Source organism: Oncorhynchus masou, chromosome 9, assembly GCF_036934945.1.
Source record: "Oncorhynchus masou masou isolate Uvic2021 chromosome 9, UVic_Omas_1.1, whole genome shotgun sequence".
Taxonomy (NCBI): domain Eukaryota; kingdom Metazoa; phylum Chordata; class Actinopteri; order Salmoniformes; family Salmonidae; genus Oncorhynchus; species Oncorhynchus masou.
In genome coordinates, this window is record NC_088220.1 from 63,552,787 (window position 1) to 63,569,564 (window position 16,778).

Sequence of the window (16,778 nt, forward strand, 5' to 3'; positions counted from 1 at the left end):
AGTATTTGTGGTGAGATCACATCCACTGGCCACAGTCTGTCCCCACAAATAATTTAGTCACTTGTCCTTCACTTGGTCTTCCTCCTCTGTAGCCTTGCCTGCAATTGACCTCTATGCAGGACTAGTGTCTTCTGAACTAGGAAGGGTAACAAACTGCCAATTTCTTGAAAAAGCATGACTAAGATTAATATAATTAGGCCCCATTATCAATATTACTGCTCAGTTGCAGAAATAAACTATACTCAGGTTATTGGGGTTCAACAGTGTTCACACTTCAGTACTCCAGAGAAGCACATGCTGCCACCGTGGTTAATTCATTTGCCAGTCACTGCATTGTTCCTGTTTTGGGGTGTAGCAACCTTACTGAAATCTAATGGCCGATAGCCCAAAGAATGTGTGGTGGGTTCAACCCCCCATGGTTTCGCAGCAATGGCTACACATTCTACTGTATCGTCAAAGACATGGTTAAATAATCACTGCTGAAAGTGAACAGAAGACAAAAACAGTGACTTGATTAAACATTTTATTGACTAAATTAAAGTTAAACTTTACTGGGCACCTTTACCCCTTTAAAGGGATACTTTGGGATTTTGGCAGAGGCCCTTCATTTAATTCCCTAGAGTCAGAACTCATGGATGTAATTTAGATGCGTTAAAGCAATGTTTGGAAGTATGTGGTATTTACTAGCAACTTCCATTGATTGCACCAACACTAATTAGCATTTGCTTGCCAAACGATCTCCAACTTCCTTCATACTTGTTCAAAGGATTCCACACAGTCGGCTGAGGAAGTAGATAAAGGGCCTCATTGCCAAAAACCCAATTATTCTTTCAGTGAAGTGCAGTTGTACACCCATGCAGAGAAGAGGTATGCCTGTGCAAATCATATAGAAATGTGCATCAAACCATAGACAGACTTGAAACTACCAACAAAGCAGACAGTTAAGTCACTAAGATATGTAAGTCTACAAAAGGACCTGAATGCCAACATTGAGTCCTTTGTTGCACAGCCAGAATAGGTTCAAGTATGGATGGTGTCCCTCTGCAAATGGAACCTCCAAGCCAACATTCTAAAAACATCTGCATGTTAACATAAGAACGCAACAGGACATTGCCAACACCCTCACTATGCCAAATGAGATATGACTGGGAAATGGGATCGATAATAGCAATTGCAAATCTGGGAAGATGTGTCCAAATAGATTGTGCTAGTCTCACTTGTACCTTTGGCAATATACAGGCATTACAAACTGCTGTAGTAGTTCAAGGTCTGGAGCAACTCAGCACATTCAAACAGTAGCACAGAAGTCACAAAACAAAACAGCTCTCTGGGGTAAAGCAGATGCACGACTACGTTCTCTAGCTTTCCTTTATTATACAATCAAAGGCCACTGTTAAAGCATTTACAACTTAAGTATAACAAAATGTAGAACAGCATTAACAAAAATCTCTTCCAGTTGCATTTTATGGCAACTAGTGAAAGTAGTATTTGTACTGTAACATATACACATTAAATATGGTACATCTTAGTCCATGCAGTTGCGCACAGCCAGTTGTGTATCATCACGGTATGTTTTCATTTTAATATTTGAAGTGTGTGGGAAGTTGTGACATCAGCCACCAGTGCATTACAGTCCAGGTTGGGAGGAGAGGCACTCCAGGCCTCACAGAACTCAGCCAGACTTGAAGAGGAGGATGGCCACCTGCCCCAAATAGAAGTAGATGAAATGCTTTGTCTCATGAGTGACGTAGCTGCCGAAGTTCCTCCCAACAATACAATGCCATGTTGGGTTATACTTCTTGTCAAATTCCTATAGGGATTTATAACAAAAAACAAAAACAGGGCTTAAGTAATCCATGACTACATGAGGAAGAAAATGACCTCATGCAGCCCATATCATATTTTAAACAGCTTGCACCATGGAAGACAATTGGAATACACAGGCCAAAGGCAGCAGGCCTGACTGGGTTGATTCTACAGTATGCACATCTCACCTTCTTTATGTAGGCCGCAATGTCCTTCTCTATATTGTACTTCTCCATGGCCTGGGTAGCACAGTCCACTGCATCCTGCTGCATGTCCTCTGACATGTCAGCATTCTTGATTACTGCCTTCCTGTCAGTCATGATGCCTGCAAACAAGAACAAAACGTCACAACTAACGTTGTCACTATAGCTACAAAATTACAAGTCTAGTGAAGTGATGAAGCCTGAATTCACAGGCAACTCCAGGGCGGCCGGTAGCCTAATGGTCAGAGCGTTGGGCCAGTAACTGAAAGGTTGCTGGATTGAGTCCGAGCTGACAAGGTAAAGATGTTCAGTGGCAGAATGACAAGGCAGTTAACCGTTCCTAGACCGTTATTGTAAATAAGAACGTTCTTACTGACTTGCCTAGTTAAAAATAAAAAATAAACATTTCTTTAAGATCGCTTGCCCTTTGATCTTCACAGGTTAACTAACAGTCTTGTTTACTGTGAAAACCAAAGGACAAGCCAATTAAGTGCTGATACAATGTGGCAAACTCGGTTCTATCAATGTATGCGAATGTACTGGGCTTCTTTGTATTTCGACAAGATTACCTTGTGACAACGACCCTGTGTAGGTTAGGTACAATACGAATAGGCTACGGAGAAACTCGATACAGGTCGAATTAAATTACAAGGCAAAAATCACATGGCGACATTACATTAATACAATTTGGAATTGGTCCCCTGGATGATGCACAGTTCTAATCTAGTGCAAACGTCAATGTACATTAGTCAGCCGTTAAATTTCTACACAAATCCTTTAGATTATGGACGATTGAACAGGTCTGAGGGAGATCTGATTCGTGCCAATACCCTGCAGGTGGTAGCGACTGCGCATTAGTTCATACTCATATTTACGATTTAAATCAAAATAGTAAAAGTACACTACCTTGTATAAGAAACTTAGATTCAATAAAAAAATTTTAAAAAACTGAATCACCACCATCCATGCGAGTCAAGTGTGAGTGCGTGTAGGCTACTAAATAAACGTTGTCACTCACCTTGTGTAGGAGATGAAGCTACTTTCCACTTCGCGATCAGGTAACTCACCTTGATGGATATAAAGCTTTGTTTACTTGCTAGAGCGTGCTGCGACAAATTATTTTATAAGCTTTACTCAAACCAAATGTGGGAAACTGCCCTGCAAAATACCTCCCCCGCCCTAACACGCTGCCCTACGCCACTTACACTGCGATTGGCTGCGCTGCCACCTCTTCTTGTGTTGCGAGCATTTTCTACCAGCTCCTCTCTGCCAGCATCTTATTTCATCCCACAATGCATCGTTGACACTACATTGTGAGGTAGGTAGATAAGACCCCCTGGCAAACTCAGGTGTACGGAGTATTTATGCTCAATGTGTAATCTTATTGTTAGCAGCATCAATTAATGTATGCGTGATATCACATTATCTAGGCTATATTATTACATTGTTGTCTTATCATAGAAATACAATCCATGTTTCTACTGGACTTTATATTGACTTGTGTGAGATGTACACTGAATAAAAATATAAACGCAGCATGTTAAGTGTTGGTACCATTTTACATTGAGCTGAAATAAAAAAGATCCCAGAAATGTTCAATACTCACAAAAAGCTTATTTCTCTCATTTGTTTACATCCCTAGTAGTGAGCATTTCTCCTTTGCCAAGATTATCCATCCATCTGACAGGTGTGGCATTTCAAGAAGTTTGTTAAACAGCATGATCATTACACAGGTACACCTTGTGATGGGGACAATAAAAGGACACACTAAAATGTGCAGTTTTGTCACAACACAATGCCACAGACATCTCAAGTTTTTCAAGGAGCATGCAATTGGCATGCTGACTGCAAGAGAATGTAATATTAATATGATTTAATTTGTTTTAGAGAATTTGGCAGTACTTCCAACCAGCCTCATAACCGCAGACCATGTGTACGGCGTTGTGTGGACGAGCGGTTTGATGACACCAACGTTGTGAACAGAGTGCCCCATGGAGTTGTGGTATGGGCAGACATAAGCTATGGACAACAAACGCAATTACATTTTATTGATGGCAATTTGTATGCACAGAGATAGTGACAATATCCTGAGACCCATTGTCATACCATGCATCCACTGCCATCACCTCATGTTTCAGCATGACAATGCACAACCCCATGTTTTAAGGATCTGTACACAATTCCTGGAAGTTGGAAATGTCTTGTTTCTTCCATGGTCTGCATACTCACCAGACATCAAGCAATTTCGCAGCCATTGAAGAGTGGAACAACATTCCACAATCAACAGCCGGATCAACTCTATTTTTTATTTTTATTAACCTTTTATTTAACTAGGCAAGTCAGTTAAGAACATATTCTTATTTACAATGACGGCCTATAATGGCCTAACCCGGACAACGCTGGGTCAATTGTGCGCCGTCCTATGGGACTCCCAATCACAGCCGGTTGCAATACAGCCTGGATTCGAACCAAGGTGTCTGTGGTGACACCTCAAGTACTGAGATGCAGTGCCTTAGACCGCTGCGCCACTCAGGATCCCAGAGACTGACTGGTTTTCTGATACATGCCCATACTTTTCAAAGGCATCTGTGACCAACCGATGCATATCTGTGCTCCCAGTCATGTGAAATCCATAGTTTAGGGCCTATTTCTATTGACTGATTTCCTTATATGAACTGTAACGCATTAAAATCTTTGAAATTGTTGCATGTTGTGTTTATATTTGTTCAGTATGTAAGCACATCTGCTTGAAATGACATTTTCCTGAATATTTTACATTTCCTCACTAATGCATACAACTCATAAACAGGTAGTTTTATCACTTATTGACAAGTTTATATTCAGTTATTTCATACAACCCACGAGGTCAGTTTCCTGATTAAGCCTAGTCCTGGTCTAAAAGGTGTGGTCAATTCAGAATCTCCATTGAAATATACTGAACAAAAATGTGAACACATGCAACAACTGCTAAGATTTTACTGAGTTCATAATGAAATCAGTCAATTTAAATGAATTCATTAGGCCCTAATCTATGTATTTCACATGCCTGATAATACAGACACGCATCTGTTGGTCACAGATACCTTAAAAGGTAGGGCTGTGGATCAAAAAGTCCGTATCTGGTGTGACCACCATTTGCCTCATTTCCTTTGCTTAGAATTGATCAGGCTGCTGATAGTGGCCTGTTCTCCCACTCCTCTTCAGAGGCTGTGCGAAGTTGATGGATATTGGTGGGCACTGGAACACGCTCTCATATACCTCAATCCAGAGCATGCCAAATATGCTCAGAGTGACATGTCTGGTGAGTATGCAGGCCATGGGAGAACTGGGACATTTAACTTCCAGGAATTGTGTAAAGATCCTTGCGACATGGGGCAGTGCATAATTATGCTGAAACATGAGGTGATGGCGGCGGATGAACGGCACAATGGGCTTCAGGATCTAGTCACGGCATCTCTGTTCATTCAAATTGCCATTGATAAAATGCAATTGTGTTCATTTTCCGTAGCTTATGCCTACCCACACTATAACCCCACGGCCAACATGGGGCAATCTGTTCACAACGTTGACATGAGCAAACTGCTCGCCCACTCGACGCAGTTTCGATGTACTGACAGATTCTCTAAAACACGGAAGGCAGCTTATGGTAGAGAAATTAACATTACATTCTTTGGCAACCGCTCTGGTGGGCATTCCTGCAGTCAGCATTCCAATTGCACGCTCCTTCAAAACTTGAGACATCTGTGGCATTGTGTTGTGACAAAACCGCACATTTTAAAGTGGCCTTTTATTGTCCCCAGCATACAGTGCAGCTGCGTGATCATGCAGTTTAAATCAGCTTCTTGATATGCCACATCTTTCAGATGGATGATCTTGGCAAATGAGAAATGCTAACAGGGATGTAAATAAATTTGTGCACAACATTTAGGAGAAATAGGCTTTTTGTGTATATGTAACATTTCTGGGATGTTCATGAAACCAACACTTCACATGCTGCGTTTTTTTACTTTCTTTCACTGTAAATTTAGTCCAGGACTAAAATTAATCTGTGTCCGGGACACCGCCCCATGATGTATAATGTAATACATTAGAGTAGGTCTACTGGGATATTCTTCAATTTGGCCTCTTATTACATCATAGGGCCATTAAGTTCATATTTTACATGACTTCAAATGAAAAACAAACTAAAAAACAGGTACGTCTTTTCAGGATTTTATTGAAAATGCTAAACTAAAAGAGTAAATTAAATTTAAGAAAGACAGACTAACTATACTAAATATAATCCCCAACCATCACAAATTTTAATCCCTTATTTACCAGACTCCTACGTCTCCTTCCATTCTTTGATCCAACTTCCTGGTCCTCAGTTTCCTTTTCTTACTCCAAAAACGTAAATAATCCTTATCCATATCCTTTGACTCTGCGCATATTTACCGCTCAAAAATTGAAATAAACTGGGCCATTCAAAAAGTTGCATCTAGGATTCCTTAATTAGTTCAATTGATTTGATTCCTGGAAAATGGATCCCGCTCCAAGCATCCATTCTTGCCTATCCCTTCCCTAAACGCTCCTCTGATCCGGCTCCAAGCATCCATCCTTGCCTATCCCTTCCCTAAATGCTCCTCTGATCCGGCTCCAAGGATTGGGATCCACTGAGCCACTCCTCCAATCAAAACCTTGAAATACCAGGAAAAAAAATCAGAGGGAAACCATTAGAATCATGTCTGATTTGGGCCCAGCCCACTTCTTATTTTGTGCACTCATGACATGTCACTACTAAAGATCAATTTGAAAATGTCAGTGAGCACCCAAACCATCAAATTCATACTTTAGAAAATGTCTAATATTTCTCAATGTTTAAGCTGAAACAAGCCCAGAGCCCCTGTCTAATATTAAAACAGCATCTATAAAAAATAATATTATATAAATGGTTCTTATGTAGCATTAAAGTAAAAAAAAAAGAAGGTACATTAAGGACCTTTGTCCTGGCACAAAACCAAAGACATACACTGTTTCAGTGCTAAAAAGGTTGCCAAACAATAGATAGGGCAGGTATATATATAGGATATAGAAAATTGTTCTACATTCAAGAAACAATCATGCATCCTGAAGCAACGACTTTATCAACAGATGCAAATAATCAATACTAAAGCATACCATTGCCTCGACCTGACTCCTCCTAAGATGTCCTATCCTGATCAAACAAATGAAATGTGCTCCACAACTTTTATTCCAAATCACTCTTTAATCCTTATCTTCAGATGTCTAAAGGAAGACACAAGGGTAAAATACAGTTTAGCAATGAGACTCCCGCCATCTCATGAAAAAGTACATACATTTTCCAACACTTACAAAAACATTGAACTTGTTAAGATCAACATTTTTGAAGTTCAGAGCAATAGGGTTTCAAATGTTGCAACATTTTTGGAGGAAAGACAACAGGTCAATTAAAATGAATTGAGAAAGGAGATCAAAACAAAAGGACTAAAGTAGGGAGGGTTAGGGAGGAAAGGTGACAGGAGGGGATACACCTACATACCAAGACCTTCCACTAGGACATCAGGAGATGGAATGCAAAAATTAAAATCTATAGTTGACTTCTGAAAAACTCAAAAGGAGGTAAAAACAAGTGGAAAGAGGAACTGCTAACAGGGGATCCACCAAAATGGCAACAGAGTTTAGGAACGGGAGCGAGAGCGGCTATGGCGTGGAGAGTAGCGAGGAGATCCTCTGCCACCACGGGTACCACCACCGCGAGAGTTGCTGCGGCTGCGACTGGCTGCGCTGCGGCTCCTGCTTCGACTGCGGCTCCTGGAACGGGATCTTCCATAACTCGGGCTGCGGGGACCATCTACTTTCACGCGAACGTATGCGGTCTCTCCCTGGTAGACACACAAAAAGAACTAGACGTTGAAACAAAAAGCATTTCCACCTCAAACGGTTCCTTCCATTGCATCAAAACAAGCCTTAAGATCTTGAAAGGCTGCACAAGTAGTCACTGAAAATGGGGAGAGGTTAAGGGGAAAGATTCAATGGTGTTGGTAGTCACTTTACTTACCTTTAACGAAAATATCATCCTATCCTTATAATCAAATCCAATAAAACCTAAAAGCATACCTCGTGTGATCGGAATTTGGTGTTATCCAGCTTTCGAACAGCGTAGGTCATGTCTTCTTTGCGCACAAACTCCACAACCCCAGTTCCATCTCTGAAAACGTCAGCATAACATACATCCCCAGCCTCACGCATGTGATCCTTGAGGTCCTGCCAGCTGCCACTCTGGGGAAGCCCTTTGAAGAGAAAAGCAAATAAATTAGATTTTTTACTCACTGATTACTTTCAACACTTTACTGAAATGGTACAAACTTGCTCAATAGATCTGTGGCATAGCAATATAATTCAGAATGTGCACAGACCAACTAAACCAGGCCGGTTCTACACAACCAGAAACAATGAACTAATGTGGAAGGAATGGATATCACTATTTAGCCGACCAAAAAAGACCAGTGCTTCTGTCTGGTGAAAAAGGAACTAGCCAATTAGACAGTAGCCTCTGCAGAGTCCCCAACAACCGGATGTTCTGGTTTTCAGGGGAAATGGAAAGACCACCTGTGACACGACTTCTGCTTTTGGAAGTTAAGGCGACACTCCATCTTGACCACTTCTCCACATTTACTGGATTGGTTGAACAGTGCAGAAGAGAAGCTCCCGACAGTTTATTTTCCTTCTTGTCAAGACCTGAGGTGCGTTCAGTACGTTCAATGCTTGCTACATTCTTGAACAGACTGAGGTTTGCTGGGTATGGTGAGTTTTTAAATGGCAGTGGCCATGTCGACAGCATTCCCTAAACCTTAACAGTTTTTCAACTGGCAGTTCAGTGCAGCAGGGGACCTAGTTTCAGGTGGTTCTTTTACACCTGCTACATTACAGTAGGTTAATCTGGCAGTAACACAGGGAGTCTATTTGTTAGTTAAATAGAGAAGACCATCAGCACAGTGTCATTGAAACATTAGACTGGTAAATTTTCAATTGCACAGTGCGGTAGTGCAACGAATGATGTATATAAAACCCAACCCACATTACACTAGGGTGGTGTTAAGTGACAAAACAAACAATGGACACTAGGCGAGAATTCCACAAAACTGCAATAAATCAAATACATTGTCACTCATTTCAATAATTTAGTCATCAAAATATAGAAATAATTTGAAAACATGAATGTGGAAGTTGTTAACCATGTGGAAGTTTGGATATTTACGTGATATGAGCCCAAATGTAAAGTAAGTGCTGTGCTTAGAACGATCAATTCTGTGGGACAGCATAAAAAACAATGGAACTCAATCTGAGTGTTCATATTTGCTCTTTGCGATGGGTATTCCTCACTACCAGAGTAAGATTGATGTGACATTGTATTGCCAACAGGTATGGGAATGTCCTGAGGGTGTTTTACAGTCAGACGTCCTGGGACTGCAATTTAAGGTTCAACGTTTTTCCTTCCTCTTCAGTCATTCCACAATGGTCTCAGACTAGACTGAACATAGTGAATGTAAATCCAGGACACTCAAATTAGTATGATATGTTACATTTGGTTCTTAAGGCATAACAGAAAGGAGGGTGGTTGGTTGGGGTGGATGGGCGACGTATAACGCCTAGCAACCCAAAGGTTGCATTTTCGAATCTCATCAAGGACAACTTTAGCAACTAGTTACTTTGTAACTATACTGAACAAAAATAAAACACAACATGCAGTGTTGGTCCCATGTTTCATGACCTGAAATAAAAGATCCCAGAAATGTTCCATATGAACAAAAAGCTAATTTCTCTCAAATTGTGCACAAATTTGTTTACATCCCTGTTAATGAGCATTTCTCCTTTGCCAAGATAATCCATCCACCTGACAGGTGTGGCATATCAAGAAGCTGATTCAACAGCATGGCCATTACACAGGTGCACCTTGTACCATGGGACAATAAAAGGCCACTAAAATGTAGTTGTCACACAACGCCACAGATGTCTCATGTTGAGGAAGTGTGCAATTGGCATGCTGAATGCAGGAATGTCCACCAGAGCTGTTGCCAGATAATTTAATGTTCATTTCTATACCATAAGCCACCCCCAACATCGTTTTAGAGAATTTGGCAGTACGTTCAACCGAACTAACCATGGCAGACCACCTGGAAACAAGCGAGCCCAGGACCTCCACATCCGGCTTCTTCACGCACGGGAGCATCTGAGATCAGCTACCAGGACCTCTGATGAAGCTGAAGAGTACGTGTGTCTGTAATAAAGCCCTTTGTAGGGGAAAAACTCATTTGGAGTGGGTGGGCCTCCCAGGCCAAGCCATGGCTGTGTCTTTGCCCAATAATGTGAAATCAATAGATTAGGGCCTAATTTATTTATTAAAATTGACTTATTTCCTGATATGAACTGTACCTTAGTAAAATCATAGAAGTTGCATTTATATATTTCTTCAGTACACTTAGCATGTTAGCTAACCCTTACCTTAACCCCTTGAGCTAGCTAACGTTAGTCACCTAATCAATGTTAGCAACAACAAATTGGAATTCTTAAGATATCATACATTCAGCAAATTCTTAACATTGTACATTTTGCAAAGTCTCAACACTCACGAATTGCAATTCGTAACATACAGAAGCAGTCAAAAGTATGGATACACCTACTCATTCAAGGGTTTCTTTTTTTTACTAAACTCAGCAAAAAAGGAAACGTCCTCTGCGTCAACTGCATTTATTTTCAGCAAACTTTACATGTGTAAATATTTGTTTGAACATAAGATTCAACAACTGAGACAAACTGAACAAGTTCCACAGACATGTGACTAACAGAAATGGCCCTAGCCCTCTGATCCAACAGGTCCCGGGCATGCTCAAGGGATTGAGATCTGGGCTCTTGGCTGGCCATGGCAGAAAACTGACATTCCTGTCTTGCAGGAAATCGCACACAGAACAAGCAGTATGGCTGGTGGCATTGTCGTGCAGGAGGGTCATGTCAGGATGAGCCTAGCAGAAGGGCACCACATGAGTGAGGAGGATGTCTTCCCTGTAACGCACAGTGTTGAGATTGAATGCAATGAAAACAAGCTCAGTCCGATGATGCCGTGACACACCACCCCAGACCATGACGGACCCTCCACCACCATCCCGCTACAGAGAACAGGGCTTGGTGTAACGCTCATTCCTTTGACAATAAATGCAAATCCGACCCTCACCCCCGATGAGACAAAAGCGTGGCTCGTCAGTGAAGAGCACTCTTTGCCAGTCCTGTGTGATACAGCAACGATGGGTGTGTGTCCATAAGCAACGTTGTTGCCGGTGATGTAAGGCAGGTCCTCACCAGACAACAGGCATACAAGCCCTTTGCCTCGATGACAGCTCTACACACTCTCAACCAGCTTCACCTGGAATGCTTTTCCAACAGTCTCGAAGGAGTTCCCACATATGCCGAGTACTTGTTGGCTACTTTTCCTTCACTCTGCTGTCCAATTGGGTTAAGGTTGGGTGATTGTGGAGGCCAGGTCACCTGATGCTGCACTCCATTACTTTCCTTCTTGGTGAAATAGCCCTTACACAGCCCGGAGGTGTGTTTTGGGTCATTGTCCAGTTGAAAAACAAATGATACTGGGACTAACTGCAAACTAGATGGGATGGCGTATCGCTGCAGAATGCTGTGGTAGCCACGCTGGTAAAGTGTGCCTTGAATTCTAAATAAATCACAGACATTGTCATCGGCAAAACACCATCACACCTCCTCCTCCATGCTTCACGGTGGGAACCACACATGCAGAGATCATCTGTTCACCTACTCTGCGCCTCACAGACAAGGTGGTTGGAACCAAATATATCACATTTGGACAGATCTCTCTAAAGACCATTGCATGTTTTTCTTGGTACAAGCAAGTCTTATCGGTGTCATTTAGCAGTGGTTTCTTTGCAGCAATTCGACAATGAAGGCCTGATTTGCGCAGTCTCCTCTGAACAGTTGAGACGTGCGTTACTTGAACTCTGAAGCATTTATGTCGAATGCAATCTGAGGTGCAGTTAATTTCAGATTTCCGAAGCTGATAACTAATGAACTTATCCTCTGCAGCAGAGGTAACTTTGAGTCTTCCTATCCTGTGGCGGTCCTCATGAGCCAGTTTCATCATAGCGCTTGATGTTTTTTTGCGACTGCACTTTAAGCTTTTCGGTATTGACTGACCTTCATGTCTTCAATAATGATGGACTGTCGTATCTCTTTGCTTATTTGAGCCTATCTTGCCACAATATGGACTTGGTCTTTTACCAAATAGAGCTATCTTCTGTATAACAACTAGAGGTCTAAAAATTAAATCGGCCTAACCGATTTAATTATGGCCAATTTCAAGTTTATAACAAATCGGTAATCTGCATTTGTGGACGCCGATTACATTGCATTCCACGAGGAAACTGCTTGGCAGGCTGATCACTTGTTACGTGAGTGAAGCAAGGTGCCAAGGTAGTTGCTAGCTAGCATTAAACCTATCTTATAAAAAACAATCAATCTTCACATAATCACTAGTTAACTACACATGGTTGATGATATCACTAGGTTAACTAGCTTGTCCTGCGTTGCATATAATCAATATAGTGCCTGTTAATTTATCACCAAATCACAGCTTACTTCGCCAAACGAAGTCAGGGTATATGCAACAGTTTGGGCCGCCTGGCTCGTTGCAAACTAATTTGCCAGAATTATGACATAACATTGAAGGTTGTGCAATGTAACAGCAATATTTAGACTTAGGGTTGCCACCCGTTTGATAAAATACAGAACGGTTCCATATTTCACTGAAAGAATAAACAGTTTTCGAAATGATAGTTTCCATATCAATGACCATTGGCTCGTATTTGTGTTTGTTATATTATAATTAAGTCTATGATTTGATATTTGATAGAGCAGTCTGAGCGGTGGTAGGCAGCAGCAGGCTCGTAAGCATTCATTCAAACTTGACTGTGTTTGCCAGCAGCTCTTAGCAATGCTTGATTACAGCGCCGTTTATGACTTCAAGCCTATCAACTCCTGAGATTCGGCTGGCAATACTAAAGTGCCTATTAGAACATCCAATAGTCAAAGGTCTATGATATACAAATGGTAGAAAGAGAACGTTGACGCATCATAGTACCTATAATAACTGCAACCTAACATTTCTTTACTGGGAATATTGAAAAACCAGCTTTCATATGTTCTGAGCAAGGAACTTAAACGTTAGCTTTTTTACATGGCACATTCTCCAACACTGTTTTTGCATTATTTAAACCAAATTGAACACGTTTCATTATTTATTTGAGCCTAAATAAATAAAATCGATGTATTATATTAAGTTAAAATAAAAGTGTTCACTCAGTGTGGTTGTAATTGTCGTTATTTCAAATATATCCCAAAATTGCCCGATTAATCGGTATTGGCTTTTTTTTTTGGCCATCCAATAAAATCGGTATCGGCGTTGAAAAATCATAATCGGTTGACCTCTAATACCAACCCTACCTTGTCACAGCACAACTGATTGGCTCAAACACATTGAGGAAAGAAATTCCACAACTTAACATTAAACAAGGCACACCTGTTAATTGAAATCCAATCCAGGTGACCATCTCATGAAGCTAGTTAAGAGAATACCAATTGTGTGCAAAGTTGTCATCAAGGCAGAAGGTGGCTACTTTATAGAATATAAAATATATTTTGATTTGTTTAACACTTTTTTGGTTACTACATAATTCCGTGTGTTATTTAATAGTTTATGTCTTCACTATTATTCTACAATGTAGAAAATAGTCTAAATAAAGGAAACCCCTTGAATAAATAGGTGTCCAAACTTTTGACTGGTACTGTAGGTTAACAATATGTCCACCTTATTTTAAATTAATGGGCCTACCATCCTGTTTTTTTTAAATTGAATTTAATTCCATATAGTAATTTGCGTAATAAGTACCTATTTTGCATAAAGTCGTATAAAAAGTTGATTCTAATATATGAAATTGGTGCAAACGTACTTTTGCACAAAGATTTGTTAATATGACCACCTTACCTTAACTTTTGGTCATAAATTACTGTAATTGTGTACTGACTCATTTGCATAACATCAGTTTAATTTCATACATTTTACTTGTATTTGAATCAACTCTGATTTATTGATTTAACCCTTATTTAACTTGGCAAGTTAAATTCTTATTTACAATGACGGCCTACACTGGCCAAATCCGACGACGCTGGGCCAATTGGGAGTCCTATAGGGCGGCGCACAATCACGGCCTGTTGTGATACTGCCTGGATTCGAACCATGGTGTCTGTGGTGACGCCTCAAGCAATGAGGTGCAGTGCCTTAGACCGCTGCGACACTCGCTACTGAAAATGACATTGCATTTGGCCACCCTACCTTGAGATATTGGGCAAAACCTGTTGAAATATAGACTACATACAGATGGAATTGAGGCCATTATTGATTTGGGATTAACAATGACCAGTCCACAACCTTTTTCGATCACTTGTAAATGAGATCTCAGCAATTGTAAATCCCTAACCTCATAGTGTTCCTGAGAAGCATGTCTATAAAATTGAGTACAAAGTATAATACCAAAAGCAGTTTCAGTTTTACCCTTAACACCCTAGTTACATGACTCACCTGAGACAATGACCCTATACTCGGAGCGTCTGGATGGCGGCCCGTATCTGCCTCTAGGAGCGCCACCAACCCCCCACCACCACCACCACCACCACCAAAGCCGCCTCTCCCCCCACCCCTTCCGCTCCGAGGGAATTCAACTCGCAGCCGATAACCGTCGTAGTCATAGCCGTCTCGTCCGTACACTGCATCGTCTGCGTCCCTGAAAAAGTGATAATAGAAAAGTATTGCTAAACAATCATCCACACAGCACTCTGCGGTGTGCCTCATTAGCATATTATGTTACCAGTAGTTAAACGACCCAACTTAACTCCACGATTTACGGCGATAAATCTTGGAGTTTGGTCGGCTAGCCACAAACAAAGACACCTTCACAACATGTAAATGCCGAAACGGAAGCAACTAGCTATCAGGCCAATTGATGTTACTGTACATTCCTAAAACGAAAATAGATAGTTACGGTAGAAACATGTGCAGAGAAGATTCACGTTGTCGCATGAGCAGATAACGTTAAAGCAGTGCACGAGTTGCTAACAAGCTAGCCTTTAACGTTAGCTACCTGGGATCTTCAAATTCGATGAAGGCAAAGGGAGGTCCCCCTCTCCGATTTTTCAAATCGATGTCTCGAATAGCTCCGTATTTGTAGAACACGTCCTCGACATCTTTAGTGCGAATATCAGGAGGTAGATTTCCGACATAAATTCGACAATCGTTATTTCCTGCGGGGCCTCGCACGACGCCTCCCGACATGTTAGCTAGCAAGCTAACGTTAGCTCGTTTATTTTAGCGGTAGGTTGAAATAAAAAGCGATTTCGCAAGACGGTATTCAAGTATATCACCGCCGATTAGAAATTAATTTGAGTATAATACACAAACACTGCTGAAAACACGAAATAAGGTATCACTCGCGCTTAAAGTTGTGTACTAGATAGCTACACTTCTCCCCGTTCAGAATCGCGCTTCTCCGCGAGGGCATTCATCAACACTAGAAATGTTCTCAGTAGAGAACTAGAAATGGCTACGTCCGCCAAATAAAATAGTCCATGGTAATACAATCTGTAAGAGATTGTCAGTATGCCTCCCTTATAGAATACATGTCAAATAAATTAACGCAGGTGTGTGATAATGGTATGATTACGCGAATAATTTCAGGTGAGCAGATTCTTAGATTATGATTGTTTGGACATTTTCATCTTGCAATTTTAAATCATCATTATTTATAATTTGGCCTAATGAGTAGTGTCCAGCAACCTATTATTATAGGTAGACGGCCTACACCAATAATAGTGACTTCACAAGTGAGTGTGCATCTAAAGTATACAGACACTACATTGATTATGAATTAGGACCTTGGAGCCTAATGTACTATATCAACAACCTCTCCCTCAACGTGATCAAGACAAAGGACATGATCTGGGACTACAGGAAAAGGAGGGCCAAGCATGCTCCCATTGTCATTGATGGGGGCTGTAGTGGAGCAGATTGAGAGCTTCAAGGTCCTTGGTGTCCACATCACCTATTATCATGGTCCAAACATACCAAGACAGTCGTGAAGAGGGCACGACAACGCCAAATTCCCCTAAGGAGACTGAAAAGTTTTGGCATGGGTCCTCTGATCCTCAAAAAGTTCTACAGCTGCACCATCGAGAGCATCTTGACTGGTTGCATCACCTCCTGGTATGGCAACTGCTTGCATTCCGACTGCAAGGGGCTACAGGCCAGTACATCACTTGGGCCAAAATTCCTGGCATCCAGGACATCTATACCTGTCAGTGGAAGGCCCTAAAAATTCCCAAAGACTCCAGCCACCCGAGCCATGCCACACGGCAAGCGGTACTGGAGTGCCAAGTCTAGGTCCAAAAAGCTTCTTTAACAGCTTCTACCCCCAAGCTATAAGACTGCTGAACAGCTAATCAAATGGCTACTCGGACTATTTGCTTTGACCCACCTCCCTTTTTTACACCGCTGCTATTCACTGTTTATTATCTATACATAGTCACTTTACCTACTGTACATGTACATATTACCTTAATTACATCGACAAACCTGTACCTCCACACATTGACTTGGTACCGGTAACCCCTGTGTATAGCCTCATTATTGCTATTTTA

At 41.2% G+C, this 16,778-nt stretch overlaps 1 protein-coding gene and 1 pseudogene across 2 annotated transcripts; both read right to left on the reverse strand.

Moving 5' to 3' along the window:
• Nucleotides 1-510: 510 nt before the first annotated feature.
• On the reverse strand, nucleotides 511-6,415 carry LOC135546452 (dynein light chain 2, cytoplasmic). 2 transcript variants are annotated; one of them, XM_064974877.1, is made up of 4 exons: nucleotides 6,327-6,415; nucleotides 3,028-3,076; nucleotides 1,995-2,131; nucleotides 511-1,810 (listed from the first exon to the last, which is right to left on the reverse strand). In XM_064974877.1, exons 3-4 carry the CDS (start codon nucleotides 2,124-2,126, stop codon nucleotides 1,673-1,675), a joined length of 270 nt encoding a protein of 89 aa, XP_064830949.1. In that variant the 5' UTR covers nucleotides 2,127-2,131; nucleotides 3,028-3,076; nucleotides 6,327-6,415; the 3' UTR covers nucleotides 511-1,672. The 2 variants fall into 2 exon arrangements, with proteins under 2 accessions (XP_064830949.1, XP_064830948.1); XM_064974876.1 differs by lacking the exon at nucleotides 6,327-6,415 and having other exon boundaries at nucleotides 3,028-3,801.
• LOC135546451 (serine/arginine-rich splicing factor 1B-like) lies at nucleotides 6,209-15,660 on the reverse strand (annotated as a pseudogene).
• Nucleotides 15,661-16,778: the final 1,118 nt, after the last annotated feature.

What these genes read in the sequence shown, in the direction of transcription:
- LOC135546452 (XM_064974877.1), bottom strand. Translation starts at nt 2,126, where the DNA reads ATGACTGACAGGAAGGCAGTAATCAAGAATGCTGACATGTCAGAGGAC. An exon ending in TTGCGGCCTACATAAAGAAG is followed by an intron (nt 1,811 to 1,994) that starts GTGAGATGTGCA and finishes AAATCCCTATAG; the next exon opens with GAATTTGACAAGAAGTATAA.